Source organism: Lepidochelys kempii, chromosome 5, assembly GCF_965140265.1.
Source record: "Lepidochelys kempii isolate rLepKem1 chromosome 5, rLepKem1.hap2, whole genome shotgun sequence".
Classification (NCBI taxonomy): Eukaryota; Metazoa; Chordata; order Testudines; family Cheloniidae; genus Lepidochelys; species Lepidochelys kempii.
The window spans coordinates 30,819,864-30,842,032 of record NC_133260.1 but is presented as its reverse complement, the minus strand read 5'-3'; the positions used below and the strand labels follow the sequence as shown (position 1 = coordinate 30,842,032).

At 39.9% G+C, this 22,169-nt stretch overlaps 1 protein-coding gene across 8 annotated transcripts in view; it reads right to left on the bottom strand.

The window, feature by feature from the left end:
- Positions 1–22,169, bottom strand: part of NNT (nicotinamide nucleotide transhydrogenase) — a 92,894-nt gene that overhangs the window by 9,244 nt on the left and 61,481 nt on the right. For all 8 annotated transcript variants that reach the window (XM_073343880.1, XM_073343878.1, XM_073343879.1 and 5 more), the window contains 4 exons: positions 21,757–21,936; positions 18,306–18,465; positions 16,877–16,958; positions 4,067–4,185 (listed from right to left, as the gene is read on the bottom strand). In XM_073343880.1, the coding sequence (XP_073199981.1) occupies positions 4,067–4,185; positions 16,877–16,958; positions 18,306–18,465; positions 21,757–21,936 (541 nt within the window). The remainder of the gene's footprint in view (positions 1–4,066; positions 4,186–16,876; positions 16,959–18,305; positions 18,466–21,756; positions 21,937–22,169) is intronic.

Sequence of the window (22,169 nt, the reverse complement as noted above, 5' to 3'; positions counted from 1 at the left end):
CTGGCTGTGCGTAACCAGCAGCTAGGCGATTTGCCTCACCTCCCACCCCGCAATAAACGTCTCCCCCTTACTCTCACAGATATTGTGGAGCGCACAGCAAGCAGTAATAACAGTGGGAATATTGGTTTCGCTGAGGTCTAACTGAGTCAGTAAACTGCGCCAGCGCGCTTTTAAACATGCAAATACACATTCTACCACCATTCTGCACTTGCTTAGCCTGTAGTTGAACAGCTCCTGACTACTGTCCAGGCTGCCTGTGTACGGCTTCATGAGCCATGGCATTAAGGGCTAGGCTGGGTCCCCAAGGATAACTATAGGCATTTCAACATCCCTAACGGTTATTTTCTGGTCTGGGAATAAAGTCCCTTCCTGCAGCTTTTGAAACAGACCAGAGTTCCTGAAGATGCGAGCGTCATGTACCTTTCCCGGCCATCCCACGTTGATGTTGGTGAAACGTCCCTTGTGATCCACCAGTGCTTGCAGCATTACTGAAAAGTACCCCTTGTGGTTTATGTACTTGCTGGCTTGGTGCTCCGGTACCAAGATAGGGATATGGGTTCCGTCTATGGCCCCACCACAGTTAGGGAATCCCATTGCAGCAAAGCCATCCACTATGAGCTGCACATTTCCCAGGATCACTACCCTTGATATCAACAGATCTTTGACAGCGTTGGCTACTTGCATCACAGCAGCCCCCACACTAGATTTGACCAGTCCAAATTGATTCGCGACTGGCTGGTAGCTGTCTGGCGTTGCAAGCTTCCACACGGCTATTGCCATTCACTTCTCAACTGTGAGGGCTTCTCTCATCTTGGTATTCATGCGCTTCAGGGCAGGGGAAAGCAAGTCAAAGTTCCATGAAAGTGCCCTTATGCATGGAAAGTTTCGCAGCCACTGGGAATCATCCCAGACCTGCAACACTATGTGGTCCCACCAGTCTGTGCTTGTTTCCTGAGCCCAAAACTGGCGTTCCACCGCATGAACCTGACCCATTAGCACCATGATGCCCACATTGCCAGGGCCCTTCTTTGAGAGAAGTCTGTGTCTATGTCCTCATCACTCTCGTCACCACGCTGACGTCGCCTACTTGCCTGGTTTTTGCTTTGTCAGGTTCCGGTGCTGCATATACTGCTGGATAATGCGTGGGGTGTTTAATGTGCTCCTAATTGCCAAAGTGATCTGAGCGGGCTCCATGCTTGCCATGGTATGGCGTCTGTACAGAAAAAAGGCACAGAACGATTGTCTGCTGTTGCTCTGATGGAAGGAGGGGCGACTGACAACATGGCTTACAGGGTTGGCTTACAGGGAATTAAAATCAACAAAGGGGGTGGCTTTGCGAGAAACTGAATGGCCCCCTCCAGGATAGAACTCAAAACTGGGTTTAGCAGGCCGTTGATTTCATGGACGAAGGGAGGAGAAAATGAATACAAAACAGATCTGGTCTATTTCTTGTTTTGAGCCACTTCATCTATCTTTATACATCTTGCTGGCAACAGACTGTGCAGTACGATCGCTGGCCATTGTCATCTCCTGGGTGCTCAGCAGAACACGGTGCAGTATGACTGCTGGCCATCATCTTTTGCTGGCTGCTGATTAAAAGACAGTGCACTGCCGGTAGAATTCAATCGCCATGAGACGAAACTTAAAAGGGAAGTGACCTGGCTGAGTCACTCCCGTGTTTGCCCAGGCACCCCTGACCTCATCGAGGACGGTTAAAAGAGCACCCAGGACTTCGACGACGGCTACCACTCATACTGCACTGTCTGCTGCCAAAAGGCAATAAACTGCTGCTGTGTAGCAATGCAGTACCACGTCTGCCATTACCCAGGAGACGTATGGTGACAGTTAGCTGAGCGGGCTCCATGCTTGCCGTGGTATGGCGTCTGCATAGGTAACTCAAAAAAAAAAAGGCTCAAAATGATTGTCTGCCCTTGCTTTCACGGAGGAGGGAGGGAGGGGGGCCTGACGATATGTACCCAGAACCACCAGCGACAATGTTTTAGCCCCATCAGGCACTGGGATTTCTACCCAATATTCAAATGGGTGGTGGAGACTGCGGGATAGCTACCCACAGTGCAATACTCCAGAAGTCGACGGTTACCTCGGTACTGTGGACACACTCCGCCGACTACATGCACTTAGAGCATTTGTGTGGGGGGACACACAATCGACTGTATCAAACTGCTTTCTACAAAACCGACTTCTATAAATTCAACCTAATTTCGTAGTGTAGACATACTCTTAGGTACTAACAAATTTATTAGAGCGTAAGCTTTCGTGAGCTACAGCTCACTTCATCAGATGCATACAGTGGAAAATATAGTGGGGAGATTTTATATACACAGAGAACATGAAACAATGGGTGTTACCATACAAACTGTAACAAGACTGATCAAGAAAGGTGAGCTATTACCAGCAGGAGAGCGGGGGGTGGAGGGGGAACCTTTTGTAGTGATAATCAAGGTGGGCCTTGATTTCCAGCAGTTTACAAGGACAGTAGCAGGGGAAATAAACAAGGGGAAATAGTTTTACTTTGTGTAATGACACATCCACTCCCAGTCTTTATTCAAGCCTAAGTTAACTGTATCCAGTTTGCAAATTAATTCCACTTCAGCAGTCTCTCGTTGGAGTCTGTTTTTGAAGTTTTTTTGTTGAAGAATTGCCACTTTTGGGTCTGTAATTGAGTGACCAAAGAGATTGAAGTGTACTCCGACTGGTTTTTGAAGGTTATAATTCTTGACGTCTGATTTGTGTCCATTTATTCTTTTACGTAGAGACTGTCCGGTTTGGCCAATGTACATAGCAGAGGGGCATTGCTGGCACATGATGGCATATATCACATTGGTAGATGCTCCGGTGAACGAGCCTCTGCTAGTGTGGCTGATATGATTAGGCCCTATGATGGTGTCCCCTGAATAGATACATTGGCTAAACTGGACAGTATCTAGTACCATTATCTCCTGTTGACCAGCCACTACAGGGAGATGAGACACACCACATACCATTGGTTTCACAGCTATTAGGCCTTCACAGCAAAGTAATGTATAGATCAGAAATCCTATGCTGAATTTCAGGTTCTGGAGAGGAGTGTTCTCTAGTGGTTAGAGATCTTTTAGCCCATTCCCAGCCGATCCCTTAGCATATCCCTTCCAGCCTGTTCCCTCTGCTCTTATGTTCCCCACACTATTTCTGTTCCCCACCCACCCACCTGTATTCCTATCCATCCCAATCTGTTTCTGTTCCCTTCTATTCTTGTTCCTGTTCCTTCCCATCCTTAGCCTGTCTACATCTCCTCTCTGCTCCTTAATCCTCTACCTTTGAGTCAGCATGAGTCTTCCCTCTCGTCCATGCTCCCTCAGCATCAGCAGGGGAAGCAGTGAGAATACAGAAAGGGGCCGGGGGAGGGGAGGAGAACACTGCCCTCAGGTCTCGTACTTGGTGCCACAGCCAAGGGAAAGTCCTGCTCAACCCCTGCAGCCTTGAGTTGGAGCATGCTTAGTGCAGATGGAACTTTGCAGAATTTAGTTGCCAGCCTCTAGCAAACCTCTACTGAACATGTGCCATGGCAATTTTCAGAGGCTTATTCCTTGGCCAAATTTGTGTAAACATTCATGAGGACAGTAAGAGGCACCTTTCTGACTCCAAGGTAACCCCTCTGCCCCATTTCAAGTCTCTGCTCCAGAATATGAAAGGTTAAAACTTGTTAATGAAGCATCTGTAAGAATGTTTTAATCCTTGGCAAAACAAACACTTTTCTCTAACAATGTTCACAAACAGCTGAACTGGTTTTGCTGAAACTTTCCAAAAGATTCAGCCTGAATGGTTAAAAGTTGGTAAATTTATAAAGCATATAATAAGAGAGTCTTCTAATAGAAAGCATTAAGCAGAGCTGGAAACAAAGCTTACCGTTGAAGTTGCCTATTGTTATAGACGTGTGCGGACAAACGAACACACACAGTATATTATATCTGCCTCTATTTTCATTTGAAAAATAAACAAAACATAACCACTGCACATTTCATATACTAGCAAATAACATAGTTTTCAAGTTATCACTCTCTCTAACCTGGGAAATCTTCATTGATCTCATCCATTTCCAGCACAATATCATATGGCACACCTGCTTCTGCTAGGAGCACATTCAGCTGACCAGGCATCCGACCAGCCACAGGGTGAATACCAAACCTAGCAACAAAACAAACAAACAAAAAAAAGAACATACTCATTAGCAGATATATCTTGTTTCATTTAATACTTTAAGGATGTGGCCAAGTGTGGGCTGGAATGCTAGTTCCTAAATGTGCTAATACCAAATACAGAATTACTAACAAAAAAATTAAATCTCCAAAGACAAATCACATGTATTTTTCAGTATTTCCTGGGAGTTTGGGGAGACAGAGTGGGAAGGAAGGAGCTATAGAAGAGGAAGATATTTGAAATCACATAAAGCCACTAGATTACGATTTTATATCTCAACCCTTCAGCCTCAAGGACCACAGATTAAATCCTTCAGCATAAAGCTGTGCCAAAACCAAATTCATGTGTTGGAAACCACAGGCAAGAAAAGCCCCTAAATTTGCCTCTTACCCTGAGACAAGATGGCCATTTATAAGGTTAAAGAACCACTGACGCATCCAGGACAAGAGAAAAAGTTTCCAATTCTGACAGATTTTAATTGGAAATTGAGTAGATTTTAACATTTATTTAATGGAGCAAGCCCTTTTAGTATGCTGATCCACACGGAAGCTGCCTCTGGAGATCCTGTAACAATGAGAATGACAGAGGCACTCCCAATTACAGCAGCAGAGGAACTAGTGGCAGAGGCTTTCAAGATAAGTGAATGGGAAGTGTCAGGAAATACATCACTGGTGAACAACACAGCAACAGTGAAGTAAAGTTTCCACAAGGTAATATTCTACTTCAATAGGGTGGGGTTTTAAAAACTATTTTAAAGATAATTGCCTTTTTCCTGCTCCCTTTTGGCTGACAAATCCTTCTCTCACCAGCCAAAGTGAAACATATATGCCAAATGTTTGTATCTCCCAAACAATACTAGAAGAATTAAAAACATATGAATGGCATATTTGTCTTTGGCTCCCAAAACAGATGTTGGGAAGGCTCCTTAGGTTATCAAGAGCTGCAAATGCTACATATAGTTAGGGGTGTGACCAGAATCAACAACTCTCCCATGAAAAATGGAACATGATGTGGGGTGTTCCACAACCAAAAGGTATCTCCCAACTTTCTCCAGAAAAATCTTCAAGGCTAAGTTAGAGAGAATACTTTACTCTGTTGGTTACAGATAAAATATATCCTTTCAAGAATTCAGACTGGAACACAAGAGTTTCCTTAAATGAAAGTTTGTCCCAATTATCTAGGACTTCAGCCGCTTCTGGATAAAATTATTTTAATTTCTGAAAGATGGGAACCATTGAATTTATCAGGGTAACAAGAGTAATTGCCATAAAATTACTCTCATGAAATGGAAGATTAAACTGGGGCGAGGGGGAGAAGGCTGTGTGCTCTACTTTATTTACTTCATGCAATGAACTCAAATGGGGCATTAGAAATCTGTTTTTAAGAAGTTGGCAGGTAGCTCTTTGCATCTTTTCAAAGAACATGAAATCTCCTTAGAATGAAAGAGGACACTCCGTCTCATGACATGTATTCCTCTAATCCCCAGACTCTGACATTATTAACAACTTTATTCCAATGAGAGGAAGGCAAGAGTAAAATGTCATCTGTACTTTGCTTGATGTATTATGCTGTAACTTTCAGACAAAACAGGATACTATAAAAACATAAGATTGGTGACAAGTTAGATCTACTTTGTTACAAATGAACTTTGTCAGGCAGAATTATGACCATTTCATCTGGTAGTCATTAAAAGAAAAATGCAAGTAATTAAGGTCTTTACAGTAGGAACAGAAGTCTGCTCTCCTTAATGATTATTTAGTTTTTGCTTGATTTTTTTCTTAGAGTGCACATGTTGAGAGTTCTCCTTTTCTTCTCCACTCAATACTTTACCATATCAAAACACTGACAAAACGTACAAAGTTAGCATTGCAATTTTTTCTACCCAAGAAAGCCTTACTTAAGAGTTCACCTCTTACCTGAATATTTGTTGGAGGCAAGGGAACACCAGAGGATACAGTTATAGGTATATAAAGTTTTCCAGTACCTTACATCTAGTAGTGCAGCAAAACTACAAATAATGCAGGCCAGAATATGAAGTCTCTACCATATATCCTAACGACATTGCAGAGCAAGTTTAGGTAGCCAAAAGGTTATTCCGAAAATGGAATTTAACCAGGGCACCAGAGATAATATCCACTACTCTGGATGAATAGTAGATGGAGTTTTAGCCATAGAATTTTTGGTGAAGGCAAATGGTCAGGACCTCTGTTTTTTTCATCTCATCTAAATGATGGCAACTCCACAGAACAGTTCCTCCCTGCATCACTAAGGCTACACAGAGGTTAATAGCACCTCCCTACTCCTACTTGATATTCCCCAGCTTATGAATCCAAAGATACTATGGAGAGATTTGTTTCTGTAAAACTGAAAAACTGTCTTAATTATAAGGCTGCTTTTCACCCTTACGTTTGAGCCCAATATAGCAGAGTCTCAAATATTTCCATACTGAGGACCATTAGCCTACAAAAGATTTTCTCATGGTCATTTCCTTCCCACATTACTAATCATAAGCCAACATGTTCTCCAAAGAAGCAACGGTGATCAGAACATGAAAGTAGTACTAGGACAAAATTCAGGAGATAGGTGCTAACTTGCTTTAATCTCATGGGTATGACCACTTAGCTGTAACTCCTCCCACTATTTTAATGCATTTCTTCTCAACAGGTACAGGTATTTACATTTATCAGACCCAAATCACCTCCTTGTCTGCAGCCCCAACTTCTCTAGTCTCTCCTCCAGGCCACTTTGCAGGTGGGTTATGTTGTCCAATACCTTTGATATCCTCCAGTTTTGGAGTTGGCAATTTTGATCATGGCTGAATTTACACAAAGAAATGCCAAAGAGATAATTAAGTGACTTCAGTTCCTGTACATCAAACCAAAGAATCAGAGGTGTGATAAAGGAGCTCTTAAAGAAATATAAAAGAGCTCTGCTTGAAGACTGATGATTGAGCAATAGAAATTTGCTAGGACAGGAGAATTGTGCATGTTTCATCATTATGATGGAATCAGTTCACATAAACACCACCAAAAGTCCACAAACTACAGTTTTTGAACCACTGATGTATCATCATCATGTTCCTATTATGCCTCTGATGTTTAGGGCAGTGACGAAGCTCCTCCATTCCTGTCTGTTTCTAGCATGTCTTTCCCCAGCTGTGCCCCATGTTTTTCAGCTCGGCTTCCATAGCTCTTCACCATGTTGTTTTCTGGCAGCCTAGTTTTCGGTTGCCTTCAGGTGTCCATCTTATTGCTACTCTGGTGATAGAATCAGTTTCCATCCAAAGCATGTGACCGATCCATCTCCAATGCTTCCTGGCAATGATGGTGCTCAGATCCCCTTGGCTGCACTGTGTCAATAGATCTTGGTTTGAGATTGTTCTGAGCCAAAAAGATAAGGAGTATTTTTCTAAGGCAGGTTGTGTGGAATGAAGACAATTTGGACATGTCATACTTTCTCATTCCCCAGCATTCTGCACTATAAAGTAGTGTTGAAAGTATGCAGCTCTGATAAATCTTGAGTTTGGTTTTGGTTTTGTATGTTGATGATTCCAGACTGTATTTAAGCTCCTGAAGATGTTCCTGGCTTTACTGATTTTGTTCTGGATGTCCCAGCTTGTTCCACCGTCCTGGTTGATGGTGCTGCCCAAGTATGTGAATGTTTCTACATTGGTGAGAACATAATCCTCTATCCGTACTGGTGATGAAGAGACAATATTAAGGGTCATGATATCTGTCTTACTGAGGATGATTTTCAGTCCAATTTGCTGGCTGAATGCAGTGAGCCAAGTTGTTTTTTCTTGTATATGGTGTTGGGTATGCGATAGGAGAGCGACATCATCTGCGAAGTCCAGGTCTTCAAGGGATGAGAAGAGTGTCCATTTAATGCCTCTTGGCATGTCTTCTGTTGTATGCCACATTACCCAGTCAATGGCACTGCTGAAGAGGATTGCAGACATAACACACCCCTGACGTACTCCTGTTTTGATTCAGAACTGAGCTCGCTGTAATCAACACTGCATGTAAAGTTGAAATAGAAGCTTTTGATGATGTTGATTATATGGAAATGAATTCCATATACCCACAGAATGCGCCATAGGCTAGTCCTGTGAATGCTATCAAAAGCCTTTTCAAAGTCTATAAAATTTATGTAGAGTTGCTGTTGCCATTCTAAGCACTGTACTATTATGTTTCTTAGAGTGAAGATCTGGTCTGTGCATCCACACCCCTTCCGAAAACCAGCTTCCTCTTTTCTGAGAACACTATCAACTGCCTCTGATATACGCTGGACTATGATCTTACACAATATTTTGCTTGGCACAGATAAAAGTGTGATACCATGCCAGTTATTACAATCACTGATGTATAGTGATTAGTAATTTTAATGCTGTACAAATATAAATTTAGAATGAGAATAATCTGGTCAACTACCAGTAGTAAGGTCGAGTTAAGGCAACTTGAATATCAGGTAATTTGAACTCCAAGTTCAAAACCAGACATATTGAATGATCACACCACTAAGCACTATTAGATGCTGTGACAAGATGCAAGTATCGTTAAACTTTGGTTCAAGAGTGGAATGGAAGCCAGTTTTATACAAGAGCTGCACAGGAAGGAAAAAGAATACATTATATTTAGCTGGCAAATGTTTGCGATCCTGGTGCAGAGGAAAATACCTAGAATCAGATACAGGACAGCAAAACAAATAGGACAAAATATTAACAGCTTAAAGTTTCACATCAACCACTCAGTAATGTAAACCATGTGCAGCAGCACAGTTGCTTCCAAACTGCTCCCAAATGCAATGATTTTTAGTACATTAGAAGAACTCTTATTTTGAAACATATTAGAAAATCATCACTATTTTGGCAAGGAACAAAGATTTCCCAACAAAATTCTCTTTAGTTTCTAATAAAATTATTTGAGCTTCTTTTTGATTAAAGCTGGCTTATAAATAAAAAAAACAAAATATGCTTGAGGTTTTTATTAAATACTCCAACACAACCTTGTTTCCAGGGCTGATCCCCAAACCAACACGTAAGTTGCCAAGTGAATGAAGTTTCACCTTTGACTTTCCCTCAGCAGAGGCAAGGGGAAGAAGAAAAAGAAGGGGCAAGAAATATTTTTGCTTGATGGGAGGAGTTATGGTATGGATCATCATCTGTCACAGGTTTTGACAAATACTGCCAGAAACCATACACTACACATTTGGGAGGTTTATGAACTGTTTATATAAAATCTATTTGACAGGAGACATATAAATGACTCCCAAAGGGAGTTTGTTTCTGAAAGTCTTGATGACCAAATATGACAGTGGCTTGCCAGTACCCCTTGGAAAAAATTCATGCAAAATTGTCAAACCAGATTTTTTAATATATATATAAATAAATAAAATATATACATTTAGAGATAGAGAGTGTGTGAGTGTGTGTACAGACACTCACCATGATCATGTTGATAAAGATTTCATACAGGCAACATTTACACAGATAGTTAGAGAAATTGTCCCCTCATCTCAAAAAGGAAGATCCTCCTACCAGCCATTCAGGTGAGCATGGCAAGGCTGAGAAGAAGCAATACAGACCAAGTTCCTCACAAACATGGAAGAGATTACACTAGAAACACCAGAAAAAGAGGACACTTTTAAAAATGTCCCATCTGAACACTGTATAACCTTGCAGAATTATTTTTATAGTTACAGATTTGCACTCAATTTATCATAAACAGAGGGGATTTCAACCTCTTGTTTTCACCGCCATCATGTGCAATGGGTGTGACATGTCCTGTTCACTGCACATTACAACAGCAGTTCTTGAAAACAACAAGCTTTTTTACGGGCATAAAATATTTGCCAAACGTATTCTCCCACAACAAGTTTTAAAATAAACCCATTTTTTTTCCTACTCATTCATTCCATTCTGGAAATATCTAAAAATATAACAGGAGAGAAACTTTATGGAAGAAATTGAAAATTGAAAAGATGGAGAATTATTAATAATCTTTAACTGCTTAAGAAGTATCTTTTTCGAGTGTCTTTAATATCAGTGCTGCAAGAACATCAGATTTTCTCAAAAAAAAATTGCAGGAAGTTTTTAGTGTTCGACTGAAAAATAAGAAATTTTAAAGGACCTTCTATTATGCAAATGTTTGCATCTCCTCCTGCTGAACTTATACGTGTCTGGCAAAACGTGTAGGCTACAACAAGTTCAGCCCAAAGAACTAAAATTCATGACCATGCTCTAGTTTATCGGAGGGGTTGGCTCAGTGCTGTACTAAAACACAGGTTCTCTTTTTGGACCTCAAATAAGTCAGATGGTACAATTCTGGGCCCAATTTTCAAAGTCTCTAGTTTCAGAGGCATAACCTTGTGCCCAAATTTTGTACCCATATGAGTTACCAGGAAAAAAAAAACAAAAAAACATGAATACATTTTAGCAAAACTATATCAAAAGATAAAATAAAATGGGGAGCTGGTTTGAAATCCAGCCCTTTATATGGGTTTCTTTTAGAAAAAGCTAGTTTCTGTGGGCAAGTCAGAAGCATTTGGATTCATGAAAATTGATTGGTAGAATTGTTTACACATGCTGATGTCTTCTGTTCTTTGTCTATATATTCTCTGCATATATGTAAAATTAAGCAGTGGGATGAGGGGGCACACTAGGCTGAAGAAGTCAAACCCACTTGTAGAGATGGCCTAGCATTTACAGTACAATGCGCACCCAGTCTCACCACCTCAGGGACATGAATAAAGGGTTACTGTTTCAGACTCTCTGCCAACACAGGAAGACGGTACTGAATTTGTTACAATCAGCTCACATTTGGACTGTCTTCTTCGCAGCCCTATTGGCTAGAAAGTTTCCTTTTTAAAAATGAAAGTTTAGATTCTGTAAAATCTGAAAATGCCATGTGAGCCCTATAAATAAATCTAGACGGTCACATGTTAAGCATTCCCCTACAGTACACACCCTATCGTGAAGAAACAAAGCCTTCCCAAACGACAAAACTAGACACTACCAGTGCTGATGCATTAACCCCTCCCACCCCCCGCCAGCTGAACGGACTGTATGTCAGGAATCCTGGGATACCAGTTTTCTGCACTGATCAAATAGCTTTAATTTTTTGTGCAATTTTGTCTGTGTTGAATTTAAACTCAGTTGCCGAGGATGTTATTACAGATGCAGTAGTATTCTATTTTTAATGCTTACTGAGGACTGAAGAACTTCAGAGTAGGATTTACTATTTGCGGTTAATGTAGTCAATCTTTTTACTCAAAACAGATGAAAAGAAAACAATACTATTTTCCTCAATCCTGAATAAGCTTATTTATATTTAACCCATTGCAGAAGTGGTTCAAGATCATTTCATTGTCATGTGACTCTGGTGTTTGCACTAAAAGAATGCATTATGAATTAACGTTAAACACAACACACAGGAGTCAGTGTTCGGCAATTTTCCTCCCAGAGCACTTCATCCATGTAAAAATAGGATTTCTGTAACTATGCCAAAGTTGATGAGACATAGGGTGCTCTAAGTAAGTTACATCTGCTTCGTGCCTATTTTAGCTTGCTCAACAAATTTTTTTAATTTCTGAACATTTGTAGAAGTTATACACACACAGGATAGCTTGCTCAACAGAGCCCAATTTCTCCCCTTTTAACTTTCTATGCCCTCTGTTCCACACATGCAGCTTCTCTGTTCCCAGTACATACACATCTGCCAAGTCTCTTAAAAAACACACTCCAGTTTCATGGAGAGATAACATGAATGACAACTGAAAGTACAAAGGGCATGCAGATACTCTAGCACTTGTTTATTGCTCATGAAAATCTGAGTTACGCAAAGCATAAGGCCTGATTGGAAAAGATTTTAAACTGTCCATTTTTACAAAATAGACCTTTCAGTCAAGAAAACACTTCCAGTTTTTCTTTTAGTAAAGTAAGACCTCCCCCTGCAACATGGGGTGTGGGTCATTTGCCAGGATTTTGTGGTTATATCTCACCTAAGCAATTCCTGGGCATTGCAAGGGTATCAGGCATTGATGCAACTTGTTCCCTCTTATTCTTTCCCTGTGGCACATAACAGAATTACAGACCACACGAGACCACACTGTGGTCTAATTTCTGTTGTTGGGTTTGATGTGCGGGCTCTGGTTGGTGTTTGTGGCCAGTGATATACAAGAAATCAGAATACATGATCTGGGGTCCCTTCTGGTATTAAACTCTATGACTCTTTAAGGCAAGATTCATTTAATTTGAAAGAATAATTTAAGAATTCAAACTAATTAGTTTTATTTATTTAAATGTAAAGAAAAGTTAAAGATGGCATCCCTCCATATGCTCCAGAAACCCTTAGCATAATTAAAATGCAACACCTAGTATCCTACATGCAGCAGTACAATTTGACTACATCCCAACACCTGTAACCAAAGTAAATTTAAAAACTCAAGTCCACTTACCTTAAAATTTACCCCATTTTCAAATGCCTAAGAAAGAAGATAGGGGCTTTGCCTTGTGTCCTGAGGTCATGAGACACTGGCACACAAGTCCTTCCAAGATATTCACCTATAAAAATTAGGCAAGACCAGCCATCTAGTGACTGAAGTTTGAGAAAAATATTCAGAAAGTAATCTAGATTTTCTCTCACAACTGCATATTCCACTGATTATGGCAGCTAAAAAGTAAAGAACCCACATGCCTGTGGCATTAGTCAACAGATTTAAAATTAAGTGTGTGCACTTTCTTAGACTACTTCAGCACTTGTATGGAACTTCCTTAAACTACTGTAATTGGTTACTATTGCACCTTGAGCAGAAATTTTAAATACATACATTCTATAAGAATGGCTATAAAGTCACACAACTGATATCATGGCCAAAATATAGTGAATCTAGAATGTCTGCAGACGGTGTTCAATATGCTATGTATTTGAGAATTTCTTTATTTTAAACACACCATTAAATATATAATTTAAGAGATTAAAATTCTATGGATGGATGTTTATAGGGTTTGCCTACACTGAATTTAATTCAGATTACGGTAGGGTATGAATTTAAAGTGGACTAGCTATTCCTGATTAACTCCCTATGTGGATGCTTTTGCTGTAGATTAAGAATGCCTTATTCTGAATTAGTTTGATCCATTTCTGAAGTGCATTAAGATAATTCAGAATCACGCCTTTACATGCATTGTAGTGAACCATTCAAGATATATGGTAAATGGAGAGCCTTCAATGACAGCTCTGTGGTACTACAAAGGTAAAGAGAATAAAACTGCTTGAAGACCAAGCGTCTTCCCTCTGGGAATGGATTCTGGGAACCTTCCAGTCTATGACACTTTTTGTAGCTCTACCAGTCAATAACAAGAAAGGAAAAGACAGCAGGAAGGTTGGATAACATGCAGTTTTCTTACATGATTCTACTAATAGATTTAATATGTGATATGCTGCAAGAGCATTTCAAGTCAGTGGTGATGTTAGCAATGCATTTTAATAACTAAAGCAGACTTAAGTTTGCAAACCCTCCTGTATTTCCGACTTTAAGACTTAGTCATAAAATGTTATACATCATGTTACATAATCTATGCTCTTCACTGAGCGTGTTATGACTACAGGCAAAGTTAAGGAAACAGTGTCTCTGAATCAATCATGAGCCATGAAGCAAAAAAAAAAGACCATATGACAAATGCAATTTTTCTTGGCACAGCATGGGCATAACAAACTGATGACAATCGTATGTCCAGGCTGGCACTCAGCCACAGCGGATGTGTGTGTGTGTGTGTGTGTGTCACTGCATCTGGATGCTGGGCGTGCTTGGGTCCTGAGGCACTTCTGACCTACTGAAACCAGAGGGACAGCAGCTGCACTCAATGAACACTGTGGGAGCTCCACAAAGTGATGAAAGGCCTAAATTACCACAAACTGTAAATACAGATTTATTTCATTAAAATACTAGGTAACCACTGCAGCAATCTCTTCCTGAAATTGACTCATTTTAAATATAATCCAGTTACTTCACAAAGCTTCATTCATATTTCTCCCATACAAAGCTGACATACAAGGTGAAATCAATAATACTTTATATCATTATGAAAAAGGAAGCTAGCCCACACAGAAGCCATAAAAGGAAAAATCAAAGAAAGAACAGGATATTGTCATCATATTACCCAAAATGAGGTTCTTTTGTTACATGCCTAATGGGCCTTCAGTATCTTTAATACAATTTGGCTATGCAACCAGCTTCCACTAGTGGTGAGAAAATAAGGGATGAAAAGAATTGCCATGGGAAAGAAAGACAGCAGGGGCCTCATTCAGCTTTCCTACATGCAGATTAAACTGCTACACAGAAGTGCATTATTTTGGGTGATTGCTAATGAACAAATTTTACTAACTGGTACTCTTATCCATCAAATTATATACTACAAACACTGCCAGGTACTATCAATATCATTTCGATGAATGTGGAAAATATTGAAGAAAAAAACACACTAATTGCTAAAACATTGACTCCAAAGCAAAGTCATCATGTACTTAAAATAAACATGCAGAAATTAGAGAATGAGTTTGGTTAACCAGCATCTGTCAGAGTATCTTTTTTTCAATATGACAACTGAGACTTGACTAATTTTTAAGATATTAAATTACCATAATTAAAAAATAGTTTCCAAAACAATTAGCGATGGAGACATGGCAGGTATTGAAAGCACGGGAAAGCTAATTCTTATGAGAAAGGAAGGAGGAAAAGACTAAAGTTTTCATGTTTGTTAGCTTCATTGTGAATTACTTCCCCTTTCTGTAACGTACACTCCATAGAATTTACCCCAATAGAGTAACACTTGTTTTGATTTCCAGCCTTTACCTGTAGAGCTAGAGGAGTTGATGTAAATATGGATGTGAAAATCTATAGTCCAACTTGCAACAGTAACTTCAGGAAAAAAACCTGGCCTCCAAATTCTTATGACTGGAGCTACAAAGGCAACAAAAGCCCATCTCTTCAGAAAGTAGCCACGGTGGGCTGGGCAGACACCAGGAACGTTCTAAATAAATCAGAAGCTAGGTGCTTTTACACCCAAGGGCATGGGGTGTAAAAGACTAAATGATGCAGCACTGTCATTTGGGAGAGTCCAATGGTGAGCTGCAAAGGGACTAGAAGGCTCATGCAGTGTTCTCAGTGTATCCTTTGCAAGTTAGTCTCTGCCACGGACAACAGAAAGACCCTGCGAGGACTTTTAGGAACACGCTAGACCAGAGAGCTAATCTTAACAGAGGGGACTGCCTGATCTGCCCTCCTCAGAATTAGACGTCCTTGAGAAGGAAACCTTTTGCCACAGTTTAGAGCAGGCTATACCACTTCACTGTTAGACATAGACTAAGGGGCTCCTGAGAGATCTCCAAGCACTCCTGCTGCTCTGTATGCCTCTCCTACCCCATCACCAGAGTTGCCAAAGGACCCCAGTGTCTGAAAGCCTGCTAGCACTTGTGCATTTAAAAATGAATTTGCCATCAAGTACTCTGCATTCTTAGCTAACTCATAACATGTTGGTTTTTGGGTTTTTTTTGGGGGGGGGAAGGGGAGACATGACGGACGACATTCAGTGGGTTGTGAGAAAAAGTTGAAATGTAGAATTTTTTTATATGTATTAGCCTTCATAAGAGAGAGAGAGATTTACCCAATATTTTAAATGCAAGCCTTTTTACCCTTTTTAGTGTAAATAAAGCCACCCAGGGTGAGCTGCCCACCTTTTGTGTTTTTACTGGCCACTACCGTGTGTTTTATTGGCTCCTCAGACTGTAAACATTGATTCCATTAGTATAAATCAGTTACTCTGGATTTCATTCTTAAGTTTCCTGAGGAAAATAAAGCCTGTACTCATGGTGTGAAGACTGCTGCCTCAGGGGGAGGTACCTTAACATCCTTCCATCTGGTATTGGATTGATTTCTCCTAGCAGTCCCTTCCCCTTCTTTCTCCCTTCCCTTCCTTCCTGCCACTCCTGAGTTCCAAGAGAGCCATATCCTCTCCTACTTTAAACCTCCCCAGAAGACAGTGACTGTGCAATAGGGAAGCATGAGTGAAGCAAAAGTTAGGGAACAGGGCTCTGTACTATATTTCAGTGAAGTAGACGTTCCTGCACAGAAGTCTCCTTCATGTGTTGTGTCTTTAGAAAACCAAATGACTGTTCTTTGAGAGATACTCCCAAGAGAAGGGGAATATAAAAAAAGAGATTCAACTTCCCAAAGATGTCATGAGCACTTATATTGAGCAACAGTAGTAAATGGTTAAAGAGTGTTGTCGCCATTGCTTGTAAGGATGGAGCCCAGCATGAGAAACCAAACAAAGTAGTACTAAGCTTAAAAAGATAAAGGGTTACTGCTGTACCCAAACACCAAATTAACTGCTGGCATAAATGGATGCAACTCCACTGAAGTCAATAAATGGCACCAATACCTGTGTGATTAAACAGTATCATGAAATTATTAGACTGTTTGGTAGGTTGATAAGACTAGAACGTTCCTCTAATTAGCTCGTTCTCGGATATCAGTAGAAGCATAATTGGTGACAGCAAAAAGACAGACTTCTAGGGTGTTTTCATACAATCAAAAATCCTTTGTTATGTCTCCCTCTACACACACACACACACACACACACACACACACACCCCCTCACAAGTATCACAATGGTACTTGCCTGACATGTTTGCCTTGTTCTCTCAGCATCTTCACCAGGTCAGCGATGGGGTACTGAGCTTTCGCTGCACACAGACCATAACCTGAAAGAAATATTCCCCTTACTTAAACAATTGTTTCTCGAGTTTGAAGTAGGAAAAGTTGTTTCATTTACTTTTTGTGGACACCAGAACCTCTAACCATAAAAAAGCTGCACTCAAACATCACAACTACTCATGAGGGTTTCAGCACAACCTAATTTTTTCTTCTTCTTTTTGCTCTCTAGACTGAACTACATTTGTGATATCAATACATCTGTTTGGACAAATAATCTACAAATGGTAAACTTCAGTTTTACAGAAACATACATCCTGTTTTGTTGTACTGGAACAGGAGGCTTCACACAAAAATAGCCAAAAACTGGTGAAGAAGCTACTGTCATACCTTCAAACTCGTACCTTCCACCAAATTTTGGATATCTACAATGCAAATCCAGATGCAGCCTTTAGGGATATATAATTCTTTTACTTTCATTAACTTTGTACAGAAATAATGTATGGGAGCAACATGCATCACCCTTAAAACGCTCAAGGGCATAAATTGTAAGCAGCATTCTTCCAGTAATATAGTGCTGGAAGTACCAATGATAGCAACAAATGCCAAACACCAAAAAAATACATCTGTGTGCCTGTTTGAAGCAAAGGTAACTCTTATGAAACAGTGTATTTGCCTGAACGGCATATGTACAAGGATAATAAGAGTGCTGGTGGAGTTTTATAAATTAATAGTAAGATACTGTCCAATGCAGCCATTGGCATCATGTGGTTTAATGAAAACAAATCTTGAAATATAATTAATGACCAACTTCTCTTTAAAAGGATACTCTGTTACAGAAGTATACAAAACCTACATGTTTTTGGCCATAAAAAAGGTTTTATAAAACCTATGTAAAGTGTTTTCAGGATTTTTATTATCTCAGTGGTTGGATTTAGATATTTATCAGCAGTCCAAACAATAGAACCTTGAGTTACTGGAGAAGAACCACAAAATCTTCCAGTTCTAATAATCCACGGTACAGAAATTTAATTACTACCACTAGCTGTATTATGATAGTGCCTAAAAGCCACAACCAAGATTATAACTCTGTTGTGCTAGGTATTGGCTGTACAGAGTAAGAGACAGCTTCAGACATTAAGAGTTTACGAACTAAATAAACTAGATAAATGGTAGGAAGAGACACCAAGACACACAAAACTGAAGTGACTTGCTCAAGGAGGCTGCACAGTTGGCTAGTGGCCAAGTTGGGAACAGAACTAAAGACTACCAACTCCAAGTTTAGTACCTTAACCACTAAACCACATTGTCCCCTCTTACGATTGTGAATCATGAAGATTTATAACCTGACTACGTCCCTCTAGTATCTTACAATATCCACTGTCACTGCCTCTTACCTGGAGTAATGATAATGTTATTGGCCTCCCTTATCATTTCAACTGCATTGTCCAAGTTGACCTCTGTGTGAGTACCAGTAATTTCCATAGGTTTCCCACCAGCTGTTGAAGTGGTACCATAGCCACCAAGTATGACATTAGCAAGGGAACGATTCATGGCCTGAAAAACAAGGTGATGACTAAATCTAAGGATAACAGAAACATAGTTTTGTGAAGCAAACTTTCTTCTGTATCATGTTTTTCTGAAAATACTCTTATGGTTTAAAAAAAAATTTTTTTTTTTACCCGAAATTAAAACATTTCGACAACAACAACAAAAATGGACACTTCAACAATAAAGGGGCTCTGGGGGTGGGAATGATGAAATTTCTGCAAAAGATGTTCCTCGTTTTTGACCAGTTCTTCCTGTCACCATAGAATCTCTAAACCATAGTATGATAATGGCCCTTATAGGTAGCTTGATACGCTGCCACCACAGCTTCAAGCTGAAAAATAAAATAGAACAAAGCAAAATACACAAGCCAAGCTAACCAAATACTAACTCAAACAATGCATTAGGGAACTGAAGAGGACCGAAACCAGACATTGGTGGACCACCAAAAAGAGAGTTCTAAAAGCATGAGCTCTTAGCTGAAAAAGCTGTTCCTCCTGAGAATTTAGTTTCATGGACTGACAACAAGAACCTCTAGCTGACACTAACTACTATGATGCATGCTTTTTTAATAGCTAGGGTCCCAAAATATTCAGGTACTACCAGGAAATAGGCAAAATTCATTGTAATTACAGTCTGACAAACTTTAAAGGGGAATAAAAGGGAAATAACTTGGCTCTTAGGTTAAGAGTGTGCGCACCATGCCAGGTTATAGCCCAGACCAAATCTTTTAATAAGAACGGATGTCAATGTGCATACATACAAATGAGAGGAAAACCCACAAGAAAGTGTACAGTGTCAAATTAAGTGTTTAAACAAAATCTGCTACAGCCTTAGAAGATGTGCCACTCTGGAGAATTCAAACACCTGTCAGAAGAACAAAGAAAGGGAGACAAGGATGTTACAAGTGGAAGGCCTTTGTTCGCAGGTGATGTGGTAACAGCACTTCACAAATCATGAGGACAGATGTTGGGCATGATCCAAAGCCCACTGGAGTCAATGGCAATCCCTCCCTTGACTTAAATGTGCATTGGATCAGACCCATTCTGAGACCTATAAGTAATACACAATTTTGGATGTATGCTATGACGCTTTAATACCCCCCTGTTTCAAGGGAAGAAGAAGAGAAAAATAGAATTTATTGGCAATTGCACGGTAGTGGCTAACTGCCAGGTAATGTGGTCTGGAAAGAGGAGAATGATCCCAACAAAACCCAATTGCCTTAAAGACACAGGGGCTGATCCTGCAGGATATAGAGCAACCTCCAGTCTTGTTGAAGCTTGGGGGGAGGGGGGAGAGAGGGGGAAGCAGCAGCTCCCTAAAGATACACAGGCCAACCCCAAAAGCTTGTACTTTACTTGGAAGGTCTTTACAAGTGAAGTTAAAAGGAAAGAGATACCTCACTGTGCAAGAACACCACGAAATCAGAAAAGGAGACAGTGCCCCAAGATATTACCAGAATAGTTAAGTCTTCTTATTGTCTAAACTTCACCGTGCATTCCACAGACAGGCAATTTGCATAGTGCTTAAATATTAGTTAACGGTTGAACAGCCTGTCCATCTATAGGTATAAACCAAAAGCAAAGGGGATGGGGGTTCTCCTAACAAAGCAAAAACTTTCTAAGAAAATAGGCCTGTGTTAAGGTTGTGAAAGTTGTTTCACTGGCACAGTTTGAGTCATGTTTGCATTATAAGAGTTTATATCATCTTAAATCTGACTTTGCCTACCAGGTCATGGGAGTAAAGTTTCTTTTTCATTATAGAGCTGCTGAAGAATAAAAGCTGTTCAGTCCCATGGATTATAGTAATGCATTTAAAGCGACATTTTGGAAGGCAGTTCATAACATGGAACAAAGTCCATTACTTAGGGGAAGGTAGAAAACTGACACCTGCTGAAAAATATCACCACATTATTGTGTTTATTGCACTTCAGTAACTCAGTTGCAGTTATGCTGATTGACTGTTATCTATACTGGGTTAAAACAGTACAAGAGTCACTGAATATCATCTTAAAAGCTAAACTCTCCAAAGTTTGCAAATATAACATGATTGCCCCTACTCTCCAAACTTCCCTGTGTACAGACCTGATCAGGCCATGCATACCATACCTTTTTACTTATCTTTCTTGAGCAACAGTTTAAACAAAAGTTCACATTAAATTATACAGGACATTTTGCACAATACCAACTCTAATTTAACAGGAACAGAGTAATGGAAGACAGTCATAGTTAGTAACAGGGAAATATCAGGAGGGGAACAGATGGCAACATTGATATGAAAGAAGGCAAGAGTTGGAGGAGAAACCAAAAGGTCTGAAAATTATATAGTGGAAACAGACAAAAATGGCAGTTGTTGCACAGTAAGGACACAGTTTTCTGCTATCTATCCCGCTTAGAAAACGAGAAGGGCTGGAGGAAAAGAAGAAAAAAAGACTAGTGTGGAAGCATTCCAGGAGCACAGTCCATTACTAATACTAAAATAGGATTACACATGACAGGTTAAACTTAAACCCTTAACATTATTCCAGATTTGTAAATAACAGACTAATGTGCATCTGCTGCCACCCAGTGGAGATTCATATTCATCAAACTCTGAACAAACCAATCTAACATCACTTAGGACTGTAGATTACTAACTCAAATGGTAAGTAAAGCCATCATCAGATTGAACCACACACATTACAGGCTTTGTAAAGGTTCATAGCTGAGTTCACTCATGAAAACAGGCTTTCCTGTGAACACAGACAGACAAGTCTCAACCTCATTTATACTGCTAATGGATAAAGATTACAAAGATGTTCAAGTCTGAGGAGTCAGACTACTTAGGTATTCATGGTGTGATCCTTAGCCCACTGAAGTCAATGAAATGACTCTCCCTGATTTCAATGGATTTTGTATCAGATTCCTAGGCTCCAGATCTGCAAAGCATTTAAGAGCATGCTTAACTTTGAATTGAGCACTGAGTCAATGGGAATTAAAAACAGAGTCTTCAGTACTTTGCTGCTTAGGGAAGGGTTGTTGAAATGGGGCCTTATAAAGGAGAAGTGTTTCAGAACTGCAGAAAAGTCAGGCATGTTTGATCTTTGAATTGCTTCTTCTACTTTCACAAAAGGTTCAGTCTGTCCAATCCAACAATTTGAATTAAGACCATAAAGAAATTTACCAGTCTCTAAACAGCATTAACAGGTCATAGCAGTTTTGCCTACATCCCTTCCTTGCCCAGTGCAGATTCTGAGCATGGCTCCCCAGTTATTTTGCAATACAACTTCAAGTATGAACACAATTTCTATTTAATTCTTACCACACACATGATGTAAGAGAGGATGGCACCAGAGGAACCAATGAGAGCGCCAACAATGGTCAGCAAGTTGTTGTTAAGCAGGAAGCCTTCAGCACACAGAGCCCATCCAGAATAACTGTTCAGTACAGTAATAACTACAGGCATGTCAGCACCTCCTATAGCCGCTGTTAAAGTGACACCCTGAAGATGAAAAAAATATATATACATTTCAGCATAACCTTACAAATTGTAAGCAACAGAGATGTGAGTTTTACTGCAGATATTTACTAAAAAGCTTTAAATTAGATCCCAAAATGATTTGATCCACACACTCAAGTATGTTCTACGTAAAAGAGATTAACATATAGGATTTCTGATAATTTCTGCCTTCAAAGATTAGACAGAAAAAACACATTACACAGCTTCACAAATAA